This window comes from Sciurus vulgaris (genome assembly GCF_902686455.1).
Source record: "Sciurus vulgaris genome assembly, chromosome: 6".
In the NCBI taxonomy this organism is placed as follows: Eukaryota; Metazoa; Chordata; class Mammalia; order Rodentia; family Sciuridae; genus Sciurus; species Sciurus vulgaris.
Genome location: NC_136466.1, coordinates 127169489 through 127189342, shown reverse-complemented (window position 1 = coordinate 127189342; position 19854 = coordinate 127169489). Strand labels below are relative to the sequence as shown.

At 35.5% G+C, this 19854-nt stretch overlaps 1 protein-coding gene across 1 annotated transcript in view; it reads right to left on the bottom strand.

Moving 5' to 3' along the window:
- IL6ST (interleukin 6 cytokine family signal transducer) overlaps window positions 1-18773 on the bottom strand; it is a 46538-nt gene extending 27765 nt beyond the window's left edge. The window contains exons 1-3 of the mRNA XM_079145263.1: window positions 18584-18773; window positions 7447-7534; window positions 2308-2386 (exon numbers count right to left, since the gene is read on the bottom strand). Coding sequence (XP_079001389.1) covers window positions 2308-2371 — 64 coding nt within the window. The 5' untranslated portion in view covers window positions 2372-2386; window positions 7447-7534; window positions 18584-18773. The remainder of the gene's footprint in view (window positions 1-2307; window positions 2387-7446; window positions 7535-18583) is intronic.
- Window positions 18774-19854: the final 1081 nt, after the last annotated feature.

Below are 19854 nucleotides of genomic sequence, written 5' to 3'. Positions count from 1 at the left end.
AATGCTACTGGGCAAGGAGGGGTGGTTTAGATGGGGTACAGAAAGACAGAAATGTATTATCCACGTAACAAAATTTAGACAACAAAGGAAATAGTAAGGGGCAACAAAAACTGAATGTAACTAAATGACCAAATGTATTAATTTTAACAACAAATGTAGGGAATAGAATTTCCTATTTCTTATAGGAATTCTTATTAGTCTTAACAATAAATACATTAGCCACATGTAATGTAAATGTATTAGAAATTTAATAAATTACATTTATTTACATGTATTAGAAATGTATTAGTTTTAAATGCATGGGATAAGAGTTCCTAATAAAAAACAATTATATTGGGTCAAAAAATAAAATGTGCCAGCTATGGTGGCACATACCTGTTATCTCAGCTACTTGGGAGGCTAAGACAAGGGGATTGTAAGTTTGAGGTCAGCTTAGGCAACTTGTGAGATCTGTGTCAATAAAAATAAAATAAAAAAAAAATAAATAAAAGGGCTGGGGATACAGCGTAGTGGTAGAGCACTTGCCTACCATGCACAAGGCCCTGAGTTCAATTCCTAGTTCCAAGAGAAAAAAAATTAAAAATTCTGTTGAAAGATTAGAATAGGCTAAAACCAATACAATGACATTTGCAATGGAGAAAGTATCTCCAATTTAGGTTGATTTAGGTATATGGCTTAAAAGTAATTCATCTGAAAATAACCTGAGAATTTTTGTTCGTCACTAGTTTAACATGAAACATTGCTATATTTTAGCAGCTAGGAAGCTATTACTTTATAAAAATGATGTTCAGATCAAAGTAAGTAACAGAGATACTAATCAGACCATGTCTAGTGTCTAGTTCTGATATATTTTTAAAATAAAGTGCATTTTATTCAATCTTTTTTATAATAATATACCATAACTATCCTTTTTGTAATGTCTACTGTTAGCTGTACACTAGCCTATATTAACTCAATCGTCACAATAAGCCTAGAGTTAAGGATCATTATTATCCCTATCTTACAGGCGTGAAAATTTGAGGCACAGACTAAATGATGAGTCAAAGTCCTACATCTGCTAAGGTGGAGAACTGGGATGGTAACATGATGTGATACAGGCAACCAAGAAAAGAATGAGGAGGGCAGTGAGCATGTGCAGGATTGGAAGCCACATCCTAAAATAAATGATTAGGATAACTGGCTAAGTTTAGTTTGGGAAAGAGGGCCCAGAGACACAGAAAAGTGGTCTTTCAATACTTGAAAAGTTGAACTGTTGGAAAAGAAAATAGGGCTACTCTAATCAATAATTAATGGAGAAAAATACAAGAAAGAAAATTGGGTTCAAGAAATAAGGAAGGTTAGACTGGATGTGATGGTGTGTGCCTGTAATCCCAGCTACTTGGGAGACTGAGACAGGAGGACCACAAATTTGAGGCCAACCTGGGCAACTTATTGAATCCTTGTCCCAAAAAATAAAAAAAGGGCTGTGAATATAGCTCAGCTGGTAAAGCACCACTGGGATCAATCTCTGATACTGCAAAACAGAAAAAGCAACAACAAGGAAGGTTAGCTGAGAATATAGCTCAGTAACAGAGTGCCTGCTTAGCATATGTGAAACTCTGGGTTTGAGCCCCAGCACTACCACCACCACAAAAAAAAAAAAAAAAAAAAAAAAAAAAAAAAAAAAAAATAAGGAAGGCCTGGAGAGGGACTTAAGAAGCAAGGCTTCTTAAACTATCTTGATGAAAGATCGGTTTTTTCTTCCAATCCATCAGACTTACACTTTTGTTTGCTACGTTCACTAATTCTGTACTTGGATGTCATGGCTATACCAAATTGTTAGTTTCTAAATGTGTGTTCTTTATTTCTGTATTTATCTCATGGTGGATCAGTAATGACTAGTTCTCAGATGGACATCAGGCTACAGACTACAGTTTGAATAGCTTCAGCTATCTCTTCATAACAGTAATACAATCACACTGCTCAGAGACACTTTTGGCAATTAAGAAGTGAAGCGCTAAGATTTAACATATTTTTCTCCAATTCTTTAATTTTAATAATTTTTTTGCCCTCCCCACCTTATAGATACTGTAGTATAGCTAAATATCATTTATGATTATTGAATGACGGAATTTACATAAAACAAATTAAGAGTATTTTTTATTCATTAAAATCATTTTAAAGCAACATTACACATTCAATAACACTAGAAAGAATAAACATAAGCATAGTAATGTGATTTTAAACATAAGTGTAATTATATAAGTATATAAAAATACATAAACCTAATTTGTGGAGTTAGAAGGTAGGACATTTCATTAACCTTACCTATAGATTCAGTTGTGAGGAAAATAAGCAAAGCTTTCACTAGCCAAATCTGCAACGCCAACATCTTGCATAGATATTTCTGTAACAGACACATATATTATTTTTAATACTTTTTAATATACACCTAGCTTAAAACACTATTTCCTATTTCTTTTATGTAACTGTTTTCTAAATGGTGGTAAAACTCTTACGAGAATGCAGAAAGTTAGTCTTCAGGATATTTTTCTTTATTCCTGCTGAAGTTATTACATAGAAGTGACAGAAAACATAATTTATACTTTCAGTTTAAGAGATCAATCCTGTTTCTATATTATATGAAGTCTAATACATCAGTGAATAACTGTGAGACTAAGAACTTCAGACACAAATTTCTTCATGGTAAAACCCACTATAAGAAACCTTTTAAAAGACACTTGGCAAATGGAAAAAAAAGTCTGTAACTTTGAACATGACCAGAAACATTCCCTAATATATGAAAAATGGCTATAAATCACTAGAAAAATTCTAAGACTGCTAGAAAAATAGGCAAAAATATTTGACAGGCAGTTTATAGGAAAGGAAATATAAGTAAGCAAAATGTATGAAGAAACTTTCAAACTCACTGGAAATGAGAGATACAAAATAAAAATACCCATATAGGAATGAAAAATGATCACTCTGGAAAACGATTTGGCAGTTCTTTATCAAGTTAAAAGCACACTGTAAGACTTGACATTTTTACTCCTAAGAATGTACCCTAGAAAAATAAAAATACATGTCCACATGAAGACATAATCAAATGTTCACAGCTTTATTCATAATAGTTCTAAACTGGAAACAACCCAAAATAAATTGGAATGTATTAGTGATACATGCAATAGCATGAATGAAGCTCAAAAGCATTATGCTGAATAAAAGAAGCCAGACACAAAGGCTGTAATATATAATTTGATTTACAGTAAATTCTAGAAATAGCAAAACTAAGGTGACAGGTAGCACCTGGTCTGAAGTAGAGAAGGGGCACAAATAAAACTTTTTGGGGTGATGGAAATATTCTATGACCTGAGTGTGGTGCTGGCTATAAGATGCTACAGATTTGACAAAATTTATTGAATTTTGTCAAGAACTACAAAGGTTCTGAGGTGAGATTTTACCTTACTTTTGAGCTAACATGTTAGCCTGCCAGAGTTTCAGGGAATCTGGTGAAAGATGAAACTTCTTAAGTCAGAGAGAAAAGACTTTATTACTCTTAATAATAGCAGTAGTCAGAGTTAGGACATTTTTTTTTCCAGCAATTGAAGCCTTAAGTCTCCATAGGGTGTTGTGAAGAGTCAGGTGACACCTTACAGCAGAGAGAAAAAGAGACCAAGATTAAGAAACTCAAATCTTTAAATATAAGCAGGAAATATGCCTGCCATTTACTCTGAAAGGAGATATTATCTCTATCTACTAAAGTTGTAAGAAAACCTGCTCTTTGCTATACAAGAAGAAACTATTTCTATCTTCCAACAAACTTGAAAAGATAATTCAGAAAAAAAGGCAGTCAGGGCTTCTGCTCAGAAGACTGCAGAAATGCAAAAGACTCACGGGTTTCCTATCAAATTGTATATCAAGAATTGGTGAATTCTGGTATTTAAATTAGACCTCAATTATAACCAAACACAAGCTACATAAACAAGATTTAGAGCCAAATGAAACCAATGCTTAACTCTTCCAAAGATACACAGAATATTTTCTATCAGTTAAAGGTTGGGGGTATAGCCCCAATAGTAAAGCATCTGTTTAGCATGCCTTTAAGTCCTGGATTCAATCCCTACCACCAAAAAGAAAAAAAAAAAAAAAAATGCTGCAAAAGGAAAGCAACCAAATATCCATAGCACTAGAACAGATAAACTGTGGTATATTCTTTCAAGTAACTGAGTCATGACAATGAAAAAGAATTATTTACAAGTACACACAGCATGGATCAATCTCACATATAATACAGAATGAAACAAACCAGACATTTAAAAAAGGCAAACTCCACATGATTTCCTTCATATGAAATTCAAAAACAAGCAAAATTTAACTTTTGGTGATGAGGTCAGAAGAGTGGCTATTTTTATATGGGGAAAAGAACAAAAGGGTACATTCCAGGGTGCTAGGCAGGTTCTGTATCTTGACCTGGACAATGTTAAGAACTCTCTGAGCTGTATGCTCATGAAGTTTGGACTTTGGAGTGTGTAAGCTTTACGTAATATCAAGAAAGTACACAAAAACAAACCAAAAACTATCCCAATACCATTTTACTTATATAATATTGACAAAAACATAAATCCCAGAAAGTTATCAACACAATGTTGTGAGATTAAGCAATAAAGGTATTGTTACTCACTTGCAGATTACAGTACAAATTGGATTAGATCCTCAATAAATTGTACACTTAAAACTATAAATTCTTATTATTTGTAAATTAGATCTTAATTAAAAACAAAGATGGCTATACCCAGATAAGGAACATAGCTATATAAGGTATACTGCAATATCAGTAAAAATTAATACATATACATTTGAATCTAATGATTTCATTTCTAGTTATTTTATCTTTTCAGATATGAGCAAAACAACTCATGTACAAGGTTATTCACCGCAGGTCTGTTTTCAACAGTAAATGGTTGAAATAACCTAAAGATTTTTGATAGGGCACTAAATTATGGTATGCCTAAACACTGTATACATGTAGTCATTAAAAAAAAAAAAAAATTCTAGGGTGGGCAAGGTGGCACATGTCTGCAATCCCAGCAACTCAGAAGGCTGAGGCCCTAAGCAACAACAACAAAAAAGGTTGGGGATATAGCTCAGTGGTAAAGTGCCCCTGGGTTCAAAATCCCCAGTACCCCCTTACCCTCCAAAAAAAGAAGTCCTGTGTAATAGATACATAATGTAACCTAAAATACACAGTTAAGGTACAGAAATGTACATCTGCTATTATTTGTGGGTAACACAAAATTTAAAAAAATACCCATTTCATTATTCATGAATAAAATATTTCTAGAAGGGATAGAAGTTTAAACGCTGGCTGTCACTGGGTGTTTGAGAAACTGAGGTAGGAGGGAAACCCTCTATTACCCTCTTTGCAACTTTCCAGTGATAAACCAATGTGACTTCAGTATTTACGCAAAAATACATAATTTGGGCTGGAGATGTAGCTTAGTGGTAGAGTATTTGCCTAGCACTTGCAAGGCCTTAGTTTCAATCCCTACTACTACAAAAACGAAATCATACAATTTAAATAAAAGAGAATGTGCGAACTTTATTTCCTAACTATTAACTTCTTGATTGGTGCTTCACAGTATTAACACTTAGAACAGAATATTCTGTTATTAAATATATATCCTAACTTGACCATGTGTTTACTAACCATGTAAATCAATTCGTACAAAATTAATTGATAATGAATTGTTTAGATTGCATTAGAAGGTATAAAAGAACTAAGTTGCAGGAATCATTTTCTTCCACCTGTTTCTTTCCTTACTCCCCAACTTTAAATAGTCTAATTTAGGAATGGGAACACAGCTCAGTGGCAGAGTACATGTCAACATGTGCAAGGCCCTGGGTTTGATTCCAACCAAGGTTAAAAAAAAAAAGGAGGGGGTGGTGGTGGGAAGCACTTTTAATGACCCCATTCCAGAAAACTCTACCACACTGTTTAACTGCTAATGAAAACAGAAAACAAAGAAAATATGTGTGGTAATGTGCCTGATCGCTCATTCTACCCAATACTTGGCTCACACTGTATAGAGATTTCTCTACAGTTCTGGAAAATTGGCAATCTTTCTACTGATGTACTATATTCTTATAACAAAATACAAAACAAAATATTTATGATTATAGTGAAAATATTTGTGATTACCTGAAAGCACTCATTTAACTGAGCAGTGTCATGAGACACAAGTAAAAGGACATGGGCAAAGAAAAGATTCACATTTTAACAGTTGTAAAGTAACATTTCCTAATTTTTAAAGATAATCATTGAGAAGTGAGAGGGAAAATTTATTAAAACACTTGATTTCACAGTACAAATCTAAGAGATGGAGACAACAGTAATTTATAAAATATATGCAACACAGTTAACTTCATTTGGGGCCTTGTCTTATTTTAAAATTGACAGAACTAACAGTATTCTGCTTATTTTTTCCTTCCTTTCATTTTACTGACAGTAAACACTCAATTTAAAATTCTATTAATAGCACTACCTTCTCCTAACTTCTTGTAGAATTTTCTATGCATATATTGCAACAATCCTGCTTACATTTATTTTTCTTGTAATCTGTATATATAAAGCCAAATCATGACTTATAGACAGACAAAGCAAAGAACTGAGTGGATCTTCTATAACAGTAATTCTTCAACCATGGGAGTTCAGCATAGCAGTGTGTTAAAAGTAGCTATGAAATGTGTCACAAGTAATTTGATACTATTAATGTTAAAGTAACAAAGTTTATGAATGACTTATTTAAAAAATTAGAATATGAGATAACTACTCTAGCTGTTTATTCTCACTTTCATTTCCAAGGATTTTCTAAGTAGGAGGAAAAGCAGCAGACTTATAATTGATGAATATCTGAGTTATGCCCCTTATAAATTTTTATTGCCTGAGACTGTGATTTTTGTATTTATTTTTTCTTAAAAATCTAACTCAAGAACAAAAAAAACCCATGAAAAATGCATTAGCGTTACATGTGAGGTAGAGTTATCAGTTTGTTACTATGATTAGATTACTACTATAATTGTAGAACAGCATGTAAAGTATAATTATGAAATACAAAGCAAAGCCATGTTTATTGAATGAATAAGTTGAACAGGGATTAGGATGGGGGAAATTTCTATATGTTATCTTTTATAGTACATTGCTAATTTAAATTAATTTGCAAAATGCTGATTATACTTACATTAAATAATTATTAAATTAATTACTTAAAAAACTATCTACCCTATTCCATTACAACCAATTATGAGTTCATTAACATTTGGATACTCTTACCTTACACAAAATACTTTCACATAAATTATTTCACTTAATTCTCCCAATATCCTAGGGAAGCAGGTGGGTAGGGCAGCGATTATTTACTGGACTTTAGCAAAGAAAAGACAAAAATTCTGACAAGACAAATTACTTACCCCAATTCACAAATATAGTAAGTGAAGGAGCAGGAATTTGAAACTAAGTCTTCTACCTCCAAATGTCATGTTCTTTTATTGGGTTTTGCTGTAAGGAAAGAACAGTCTTGTTCAGAAAGCTGACTTTGGTAACATTCGTTATATATATACTTCTAAAATCCTTATTTGCTATTAGTTTTCAGGTTTGCACAAAGTATCCCATTTTAGAGACCCTTTGATCTTCAGAATAAAATAATCCCATCAAAATTGTGTAAGAGTATTAAATAGCCTAGTGTTATGTATTTATTTTTCCCCCTCCCTTCCTTCCTTCCTTCCTTCCTTCTTTCCTTCCTTCCTTCCTTCCTCCCTCCCTCCCTTCTTTCTTTCTTTCTTTCTTAGACAGGGTCTTGCCATGTTGCTCAGGCTGGCCAGAAACTACTGGGCTCAAGTGATCCTTCTGTCACAGCTTCCAGAGTAATTGGGACCACATTGGTCTAGTGTTATGTTTAGATACATACTAGAAAACATTAAGGCTCACTCACACTTAATTCCAAATTCCTTGATATCTATGGAATACCACAGAAATGTGAAAAGGATGCTTTCTTGAATTTATAAAAGTAGTACTTTAATGGAATCCTATCTTTTGTCTTCTGATAGCACTAAATTAAGACTGCTAATTCTCCAACTGCCAAACTACTCCATGCATAAATGGTCACAAATTCATTTTAAGGTTTGCTCAGTCCTAGGTTAAATTCCAGTATGAGTAGTGGTGACTCCTTTTTGAAATACAGTTAAAACTTAGACCAAGAATGGAATCCTCCATTATTGTTTAAAACACATTAAGACTGATATAAGTTAATAACACAAGGAAATATATTTATATTTAAAAAAATTTTAAATGAAAAGTAGAAAAATGTCATGTGAAAATAAATACCCTGTAATTCCACCAAATAATCTTGCAAAATATTCTATGAATACATTATAACTTTATATTGCTTAAATATACACTTTTCTATTTTACAAAGATGGAATCACACAAGTGATAAATAATCTATTACTTGTTTTTTTTCACTTAACACTATATATTGCACATCTAAGTTAATACAAAGATTAATTCCTGCCAGGTGCAGTGGCACTCACCTACAACCCTATAACTTGTAAGACCAAGGCAGAAGGATCTACAAGTTCAAGTGCATTCCTCCAAAGATATGTTGAAGTCCTAACTCCCAATATATGAAAATGTGACCCATTTGGAAATAGTGCCATGTAGATGTAATTAGTTAAGATGTCACACTGGAATAGAGTGGGCTCTGAGTACCCAAATGAATGGTGTCCTTTAAAGAAGAGAGACACAGAAGAATGTCAAATGACAAAAAAGGAAGAGACTGGACTGATGCTGCTGCAAGCTAAGGAATGTTGAGAACTGCTATAATCAGAAGCTAGGAAGAAGCAAAGGCTTCTTTCTAGACTCAGGACTTCTAGACTCTAGAACCTTGAGAGAATAAATTTCTGTTGCTCTAAGTCACACAATTTGTGGTAGTCTTTTACAGTAGCCCTGGGAAACTAATACATGATCTGTGCCAAAACAATATAAGAATACAAAGTAGAAATTTTGCCTATTTTGTTCCCAGCTATATTCCTAGAATCTATAATCTACTTAGTGTAGAAAGCACTTGACCTATGTCAGATGGAGAAAAACTTCCGTTTTTGAATATATACATAATATGTCAATGAATGTACTGTAATTTAGTGCTGAGTTTTTGTATGAACAAATGGTTTAATTCTGGGGAGAGGGATGGGGAATACCTAGGAGTAGAATTGCTAGGTCATTTAGTTAAGTGTATATTTAGCTATATATTCTCTTTGGTGATATATCTGTTTAAATATTTTGCTTACTTTTAAATTAGGTTTCTTGTTTCCTTATCATTAAATTTTAAAAGTTTTAAAAATATATTCTGAATGCAAGGCTTTTATTAGAAAATTGATTTGCACATAATTTTATCCCTGTGGTTTATTCTTCTTCTTAACATTGTTTTTTGAAAACCAGAGGTTTAATTTAATGAAGTCTATTTTAATGGACTCTGTTTTTGGTGTAGTATCTAAGAAATATTTGCCAAAAGTCACAAGGATTTCTTTTTCCTGTTTTCTCCAAGTTTTAGGTTTTATGTTCAGGTCTTTGAATCATTTGAATTAATAATTATACAGGGTGTAAGTAGGAATTTTAAATTCATTTTGTACATATAAGTAACCAAATGTTTTAGAACCATTTGTTGAAAATGCTATTCCTTCTTAAGTGAACTACCTTTTGCACCTTGGTGAAAAATCAGTTGTCTATATATATGTGGATTTATTTCTGCACTTTCATTTCTAGCAATTTTTATGTAAAGGTGAATTTTTATGTAAAGGGCTAGAAAGTAAATATGGACCATGAGGTTTCTGCTGAAATTGCCAATCTACTGTTGTGGCACAAAAGTAGCCAAGATAATAAACAAATGGGATGGCTAATGTTCTAATAATACTTTATAAAAATAGGAAGTGGGCTGCAGTCTGCAAAATTCTGTTCTTTTTGTTCCATTCACCTATTTACTTATCTTTATGCAACTACTACACTGTTTGATAACTACAGGTTTACAAATCTTGAAATCAGTGTTCTTTGTATGCTTTAAAAAAAAAAACACCCAGCTATCACTTTTATTAATCTTTTGCATGAAAAGTCTTTTTATCCCCTCTGGCTATATATAGGATTTATCTCTTATCAATTTGATTGAGCAACTGAGCAATCTGATTGTGATGCCCCTTAGTATAGTTTTCATCATATTTCTTACACTTCAAGTTTGTTGAGTTTTTAGAGATGATATACTTGGGGCTAATTATAAACCCTCTATTGAGGTAAGACTCTTCTGTATATTCTTCCTAACAGCCTGTGAACTAAGATGTTTTCTAACCTGACTGGTGAGAAGAGGCACTATTTCAGACTTTGTGGGAATGTCAGGCCCTGTTACTTCTAATTCTTCTTTTTTTTCCCCCTGCCCTTCATAGTTTCTTTATAGGCTCACATTGATCAGTAATCATCTGAATAGTTGAAAAGAACCTCTGAATCTTTCCAGAATTCTCTGTAGGGTCCTCTCTTCAGTATTGTGTTCTGTAAACTCTACTAGCCACTCTGGTCTCCCCAGTCACATCCTTCAAATCAACAGTATCCAGTAGCCTCAGTGATGGGTTTCCTACCTGTGTCATGGTTTAAAACCTCTCAAGGCAGCGAGCAAGAGCAATTGCAGGGTTTACCTCATTTGTTTCTCATCTCCCAAGATCACTGTCTTGCTGGGCCTGGTGGCACGTGCCTGTAATCCTAGTGACTCAGGAGATTGAGTCAGGATTGCAAATTCAAAACCAGCCTCACTTAGTGAGGCCTTTGGCAATTTAGTGAGATACTGTCTCAAAAAATAAAAAAGGCTAGGGATGTGGCTCAGTGGTTAGGTGCCCCTGGGTTCAATTCCCAATATCAAATTGGACAGTTAATCAATCAATCGATCAACATCACTATCTTTCATCATCTGATGTTCAGTGCCTTGATAACCATTGTTTCATATTTTTTTTGTTTTGTTTTGTTTTTTGGTAGTAAAATCAAAAAACATTCCTTGTTACTCCATTTTGGTTGGAAATGTAAGTTGCACAGACATTTGGATACCAAATAAATAAAAATTACATAGCAAAAATATTGTCAAAATTATTACAAATATTTGTGTAAAAAAGTCTAAATATATTTGAAAACAAAACTAAAATGTGATACGAACAAGTACTTAGCTTAAAAATATAAGCATATAAACCTATATCCACGGTTTTCTATTCCATGGTTTCAGTTTCCTATAGTCAGTCAGTCAAGGTTCAAAAATATCAAATGGAAATTCCAAAAGTAAATAATTCGTTAAGTTTGAAATAATATAGTACACTGTTATTTTAATTGTTCTACCTTATTTGTTATTCTCTTTGCCTAATTCATACATAAAACTTCATAAATATACAGGTATAGGAAAAAATACAGCATTTATGGGTTCAGAACTATCCATGGTTTCAGATATCCTTGAAACATCTTGGATTATAACCTCTGTAGACAGAGGCAGACTACTGTACTTCAAAATAAAAAAGATATTAATGTTTCTGCATTAATAAAGAAGAAAAAACAACACAATCATTCTAACAGTTGCTTGAAAAGCATATGGTAATATTCAATAACTGTTCACCTAAAATTTAAAAATAATAACAAAGCATCAGAAAACTAAGACCTTTTTGTTTCTTTTGAGACTATTATTTTAATGAAGTATTATAAGAGGAGGGACTCTGAACCAGATTGTGTTCAGATCCCAGTCCCCCATCTTGGGAAAGTTATATAATATTCCTCACTTCTTTTCCTTATCTGTAAAAATGGACATAACATCATCATCTGCTTACCACCTAGGAATGCTGTAAAGATTAATCAACACACAAAGTGCTCAGAATCTATCTGGTTGAGAGTAGATACTCAATAATGGTAACAGCTGTTATTAGTACAGCTCTTGCTGCTGCTGCCTTAAGTACTAATATCACAAACCTACAGTAAACGTTTATAGGTTTAAATGTAAAAATTGGAAGATTTTTATTAAAGTCAGGATTCAGACAAGATTATTGGAGTCATCATTTATTCAACATTGTTCCAGAAGGGGGGGGCCAAAAATAAAATAAGATAAAATGGTAAAAGAAAAATTTGTACACAAGATAATCTATCAAAAATGAGAAAATGATAAACTACTAGGATTAAGAGTTTAACTTAGTAGTTGAACAAAAGATTATTAAAAAATATAGCTTTCCTATATATTAATAATAACCAATTAGAAATTGTAATAGAAAAAAATCCTACTAATAAAAGCACCTCAAGCCACAGAGATTAGAGAAAATCTAATCAGAACTATCCAAGAACTTTATGGAGAAAAGTATAAAACCTTACTAAAAGGTACATTAATAATATCTAAGGTCTTTATGTAAAAGCGGGGCATGCTGGGGATTTAGCTCAAATGGAAGAGTGCTTGCCTAGCATTCATGAGGCTCGGGATTGGATCCCCAGCACCACTCTTTCTCTCACACATACACACACAAATAATTAAATAAATATATATATGTAGCTATCAATTATTCACAAAGTAATACATAAATGCAATATAACTTTTAAAAAAATATTTTTAGTTGTAAATGAACATGAACACAATGCCTTCATTTTGTTCACTTAGTTTTTTTTTTTTTTTTTAAATGTGGTGGGGATCAAACCCAATGAGTGTAATACAACTTTAATTCAAATAGCAAAGAATTACGGCATTTTGCAAACCAATTTAAAATTTCATATAAAAAATTTTAAAATAGCCAAAAGTCAACTTGCCAAAATTATAAAGAGAATATTTGCTGTATCATCTATTAAGACATACTGGTAGAGTAATTAAAACATGGTACTGGCATAGGAGAATATACAACGAAACCAATGGTTTAAAACATACTCAAGTACATATAAAAATTTATAGAATGGGAACAATGGTGTGTGCCTATTGTTCTGGATACTCAGAAGGCAGGAGGACACTTTAGACCAGGAGTCTGAGGCCAGTCTGGGCAATATAGTAAGATCACATCTCAAAAACAAAAAATAAACAAACAAAAAACACATACACATAAACTAGGAATTTAATATCTGAAATATTTAAAAAGGCATCTTACATCACTGGGGTAAAAAAGGACTATTCAATAAATATTAGGACAACTGGTTCCACAAACAAATAAAAACAATAATAAAGAGCTCTATTTTATCACATGCACATAACACTCCAGCTTTATTACAGAACTAAATGCAAAAAACATAGGGGCTGGGGAGATAGCTCAAGGGGCTGGGGAGATAGTTCAGTTGGTAGAGTGCTTGCCTTGCAAGCACAAGGCCCTGGGTTCAATCCCCAGCACCCAAAAATTAAAAAAAAAAAAAAAAAAAAAAAAAAAAAAAAAAAATAAATGCAAAAAACAAAATTGCAAGGTTTCAGGAAGAGAATATGAAATGTATTAATAACCTCACAGAGAAGGCCTTTTACAAAGTATCTTTGACTATTTTATTAGTCAAATGAAGAGGTTTCAAAGAGTACTTTGATAAGCACCCATATTCTCACCATTGCTTAAGAAATAAAACATTACAAACTGGGTGCTGTGGTGCATGCCTAATCCCCATGATTTGGGATGAGACAGGAGAATCACAAGTTTGAGGCCAGCCTGGACAACTCAGCAAGACCTTGTCTCAAAATAAAAAAAAATAAAAAAAAAAAAAAGGTCTAGAGATGTAGCTCAGTGGTAAAGTATACTTGGTTCAATTCCTAGTAGAGCAAAAGAAGGAAAAAAAGAAAAAAATTACAAATGTAATTGAAGCCAAAAAAATAATTCTTGCATTCAAGAAGTTCAAAGCTTAGAGAGAAAATAAGTGTAAGAGTTTTCTTGACAGAGGAAATAGCATACACATAAACTTTAAATCATTGATTCTAATTGTCAGTTAAGATTAGCAATGGCAAAATCCCAGGATACCTGTCTACTAACCAGAGTTGTGCTATATGACATATAGCTCTGATGAGTTAACTTTGCATAAGTGGTGGGATTGAGGGGGCATATATAAAACAGAACATCCAAATGCAAGAGATAGCTACTCAGGAGGCAGGAGGATCCCAAATTCCAGGCCAGCCTGGGCAACTTAATAAGATTCTGTCTCAAAATATAATTTAAAAAGGCATTGGGGATGTAGCTCAATGGTAGAGTAGGGCCCTGGGTTCAATCCCCAGTACTGCCAAAAACAAAAACAAAAAGACTATGCAGAAGACACTGACATAAAACACTATTCAGAAGTAACAATTAAATCAATCTCCCTTAGAGCAAAGGATGAAACTGATTATTGAAGAGAAAATGAAAATCTGGAGGCAGAACAAATTTTAATTTATTGTGCTAAAGGGAACGGAGTTCTGCTCTGGGTATGTATACATGCAGCTTTAAAGCAATAATCTAAAACAAACAGACCAAAAAATCCCAATAATCTATACAATAGTCATACAATAAAAGAGTCCTCTATCAGCTAACATTTCTTATTAAATCTCACTAAATATACTATATAACGGGGTGGGGAGATCTGTAGCATTGTGGCAACTATTTCTGGTTCCTATGTAACTAAATGATGCAGTTGATTCTTGTCTCCTTTACTGATTTCTCTGCTGGTTTTTATTTCCTGGCTATGAATAATAAAGTATTTGGCAGCTACTTTTAAAATGGAAGTTTATTTGAATACATGTGACTTCAATTATTACCTGAAAACCAAATAATTTCAAGAATTCTGGCTTGGATCTTTCTTTTAATTCCCCCATTATATCATCATCGTGCATATTCTGTCTCTGACTCAAATCAATTTAAAAGGCCTGAAAACATTACCTATATGTGTACATGTTCATGCATGCACATAAACATAAATACACACTTTTTTTTTTTTTTCTTTAAATTATAGGGGCTTACAGGGACTTTTTCCCCACCCTCTTCAACTGCCTGAGTCAATACAGTCCACAGTTCCCTTACTTGTCCATTATACTTTGGTTTTTCTCAGTTACAAGTCTCATGCAGACTTCTTTCACAATGTCTTTCCCACCTGTCTCTTTTTATCCTCTATCGCAACCAATTTAATTTGGTCACCTCATTACTTTTAACAACCTTCCTACTTCCAGTCTCTTTCCTACCTCCCAAGCATTCTGAACACTGTTGGTGGATGAATCTTTCTAAAACACTACCTTAAAGCTGTCACTCACTCTTAAAAGCTCTTTACAGGGTGAACAATAATGCCAAACACTTTAGCTACTTGAAGCACCTCAAAATTTGGCTTTGGTGTGCCTGCTTTTTCCAGTAGATCTTTCCCAATATTCAAGTCTCTCTCTTCTTAAAAAAAGGGACTCGGCACTTGGGTTGGGGGTGGGAGGGACATTGTAGTTCAGTCACAGAGTTTGCCTACTATATGGGAGGTCCTGGGTTACATCCCCAGCACTGCAAAACAGATAAATAAAATCCTTCTTTAGACTTCTACCTCAAGTTACCTCACTACCATACTTAAAGAGAGAACTGCAAGCAATCTGGCTTTTACTCCAATCATGCTGAAATTATTTTTGTAGTTTTCCAACTGCAAAGCAAATATTGACGCTTCTTTCTGTTTGGCCTCAGCATGCCATTCACACTTTGGTTTTATCTTTCATTGTTCCCTTCTATCATCTCTAGATTCTAAGCTCAGGCCACAGCAAACTACTAGTCTTCCTCTAACATATGTTTTTCTTTCAGAGTCTGTACTTCTTTCTATGCTATGCCCTGCCTCTACAATGCCTTCCTGACTCAGCTTTGCTCTACTCTTAACTCAGATGGAACATCTCTTCTGCGGAATTTCCCCCATTCTCACAAACATCTTTGTTCCCAGTGCACTTTTATATAGTTCCCTAAAAGGACTTGTAAATTTGCACAATAATTATTTTACGTCTTAATATTTAACATACTTTTAAGTACCCAGTGGACAACAGTGGGTTTTTATTTATTTATCCACTCTACAAGTGGACACATTCTTAGCCCAAGAATGGGCTTAAAAGATCTCTAGTATAGCCACATTATTCTACTCTCTGTCACTCAAGAATGACAAATGAAAAAGCATATGCATTATGGTTAAGAGCGCAGATTCTGAAGCCAGACTATCTAAATACAAATTTAGGATCTACCACTTATTAGCTAGACAAGGTAATTAATCTTTCTGTGCTTGGCTTTCCCTTTGTGTAAAAAAGATCTACCTCATAAGGTTATGAGGTTTAAATGCTTTATTAGGAGGAAAATGCCCGAAACATATAACCAGTACAAAATAAGCATTCAATATGTATTGGTTACTATAATTAATATACCTTAGATATTCCTGACCCTTTCCACATGCTAGTCATCTATTACATTCTTTAGATTCCATTCTATATTATGTCCTCTGTTCTATATTATAAAAGGGCTCCCACTATTTTTCCTTTCATCCAAAATGTACCCAGGTTTCAAGGCTGAACTCCAGCAGATTCCTTGTTCATTCTAATCCTTAAGTGATCACTCTTTAATATATGTAACGTTTTCTGTATCACTCTATATTTAATTAAAACTGCTTTGCATCCATGTAATTTTTCAACCCAAGTTTTGTAAACTCTTTGAAGGTCCTAATGACATCTAGGCATCTTTCGAGTGCCTGTGGCAGGTAGTTAATGCTGAGTTTTGTTGCATAAAATAATAAAGCTCAATAGAAAGCTCAACTCTGATTACATTGCCTTTGCAATAACAGAAATACAGAAGCCTGTGAGAACATTCCATGCTTCTCTAGGAGCCAAGCTACATTAAGGCTAGGGAATTCTGACTCCCATTAACATGAGACGCTCCGAAATAGTTTGTGGGGTGGTGGTGGGGAACATGCCTGCTGCTGTAGAGGAGTTCTGGTTTGGGGGTGGGGTGGGGAACATGCCTGCTGCTGTAGAGGAGTTCTGGTTTAGCTTTTAAGATCTCAAACCAAACTGTAGCACTCAACTTTCTGTGAAAAACATCAACACAAGATGTTTGTGAGCAAAGGATTTGGAGTCACACAGATCTAGTTTACAGAGGGACCCTGAGCCTGTTTCCTTGTCTATAAAGTAGATACTGTAACACCTACTTCACAGGTATGTAATAATCAACATCCACTCTAACATTTAACTGCAATGCCAAATTCAGGAAAAAAATTTTAAATGAACTCAAAACACTGCAACTCATAAATAAAAATGAGAACTTTTTAGTTACATAAGAATATGCTGTATTAGCTGACAGCAGTGTTTACAATGCTCTAAATTACCTATGAAAAACTTAATAGTATTGTTAATACAGATCTGAGATGAGGAAAAAAATTCTACTACAAAGTTTATCTTTTGACTCTTCTTTGTAATTTTTTTCTTTCACTTGTGATTAAAAACAAATGTATAAATTATGCCCAAAATGAAGTACTTGGAAAGCTCAGCCTAACTTAATCTCAAGTTCGTTCTATAAATGTAATATTCCAGTTTATAGTCCAAAAATTCTTACAAATATGTATTAATGTAAATTTAGGAAATCAAGATAATGGCGAACAGCTCATATGATGATCTGAGTCAGTAATTTCAAATTAAGAGCTGTTCCAACTTGAAGCTGGCAGTCACACAGAGTCTAAAGGGTTTGTTTACAGCATGGACTAAACTAAATAATCTTTTAGAAGATTCATCCTGCCCTTCCAATAATAATTATTTTAAAGCAGTATAGTTGCTGAAATACTCAATACTACACAAATTAAACTGAAAGGAATTTCCTTTTGAAGAAAAAAAGGAAAAAAAAAAGATAAGCCTTATTTTTAACTCTAATAAAAATCTTATTTTAATCCTGACCTTTCTTTTTTGGTTTGGCGGTAAGAGTAAATGTTCATCCACAAAAGAACAAAACCTTGCTACTTGTAAAAACCTTTAATTTTTGGGGAAGAAATGTAATCTTAAAGACGAATTTGTTCTCTTTAGGATACAGTGGTATGTGGGATTGGTCAAAACAATACACAGAAAAGACAAAAATAAATGTTAATAATACTTATAACCACTGTGAACTTGCAACAATGCTGACTTACGATTTAAGTATGAAAAGAAGGCTCTGGGGGAGAGAAATCGAGCTCCGAGTAGAGAATGAAGGGTCAAGTACAGGGCTAAAGGCATTGAAGTGGAACTGGAAAAACGTGGGCTCTGGTGATCAGAGGTACGATCACCAAGGGAGTTCTAGGCGGGAGCTTAGGAAGGGTGTGCCAGCGTGTGCGCCCGAGTGTGTGCGTGGTCGGGTTAAGGTCTGTACCTAGGGTTGAGAAATCGAGGTGACAAAGTTGGGGAAGTCGAATTCGGAGGTGGGAGCAGGGAGAGAGGAATGTGGGGATTTCCATGCTGGGACTGACAAGTTCGGGACACGCGCGCGGTCGGGGACGCCTCCCTCGCGCAGGGGCGGCTCTTCCAGAGCCGGGTCGCCGGTTCGCGCCGACCGAGCCCCTACCCCGCGCCACACCACCCTTCCTTCACTCCGCCCTGGCCCTCCTCACCTCAGGCCGCAGTGCCTCGATCCTCAGCGTTTCCACCGCGCGTGTCCCCTTCGATGCCAGGCCCGGCCCGACCCGTCGGCCAGGCAGGCGCGGCGCCCAGCTCAGTAGCGACCAGAGGTCGCAGCAGAGTTCCGCGAGTCCCCTAGCTGCCCGCCGGAACCCGGGGTCGCTCGCAGCGTCTTCCTTGCGGACGCGGCGCGCGGCCCTCCTCCCGCGCCAGGGCGCTGCGCTCCCCTAACCCCGCCCCGCGGCGCCCCCGCCGCGCCCCGCCCCGAACCGGGGCCTGTGTGCTGATTGGCTCCTGCGAGTCCCAGCGCACCCCAGCATTGGCCTAGGGGCCGCCGACGACGAGGAGGTGGGACTGCAGGCGGCTGAGATTCCCGTAACGCGGCTCCCGGCATCCCGGATTCCGGTGGCTGCGCCTGGGTCGTCTCTCCCAGACGAGATCGAAGGCGTCCCCCACCGCCCCTGCACGGGCGGAAGGGGCAGAATGTTCCATTTTTCCGTGGAATAACGGGGTCAGGAACTGGAGCCGTGGTGCCGCCCGCGCCTCCCACCCCGCCACCAGGGTGCCTTCGGTCTCCTCTGGCGGCCTTTCCCGAGGGACTCGGAACCGCGAGGGGCCGCCGGGCTCCCTTGCGGACCGGGGAGGCGTGGGAGCGCCTTGGGGACCGTGTAGGGCTTGGTGGCTGTGACTGGACACGAGATTGCCGCAGATTGTGGTGGCGGCTTCGGTCCAAGTCATGTAAACGAACCTTGCCACGGTATAATTTTTTTTAAGTTAGTAAATGAGATTGGGTATGATTAATCAGTGAATCCCAGAACTGGTAACCTGCCAAGAAATTAAGTGTTTTTTGCGGTTTGTGCCTCCCCATCTGTGATAAAAAGAAACACCTAGTAAAAACCAATTTCATTGAATTCACCCCTACTCCCCGACCCTGCTGCCTGGAAAATGAATATAAAGGCTTGCACTGGTACACATATTTTTTTCCAAAGCAAGATGAAAAGCTTGAAAGATAAGGGGTGTGTCTGTAAAGAAACACAACATCAGATCTACCGTGGAAGAATGGCAGGCTATAGAAAGGCAATAATGGTTTAGTGAACAAATTATACCCCTGATTAACAATTACTAAGGTTATTCATTATTCTGAGGATTCAGATGTAATAAAACAACAAATTATGATATCTTAGTTGCTGAATAAATAATTTAAAAAACAGTGACGTGGACCTATTAAAGGAGTGTCAGGCAAACTTCAGAATGATACTGCAGC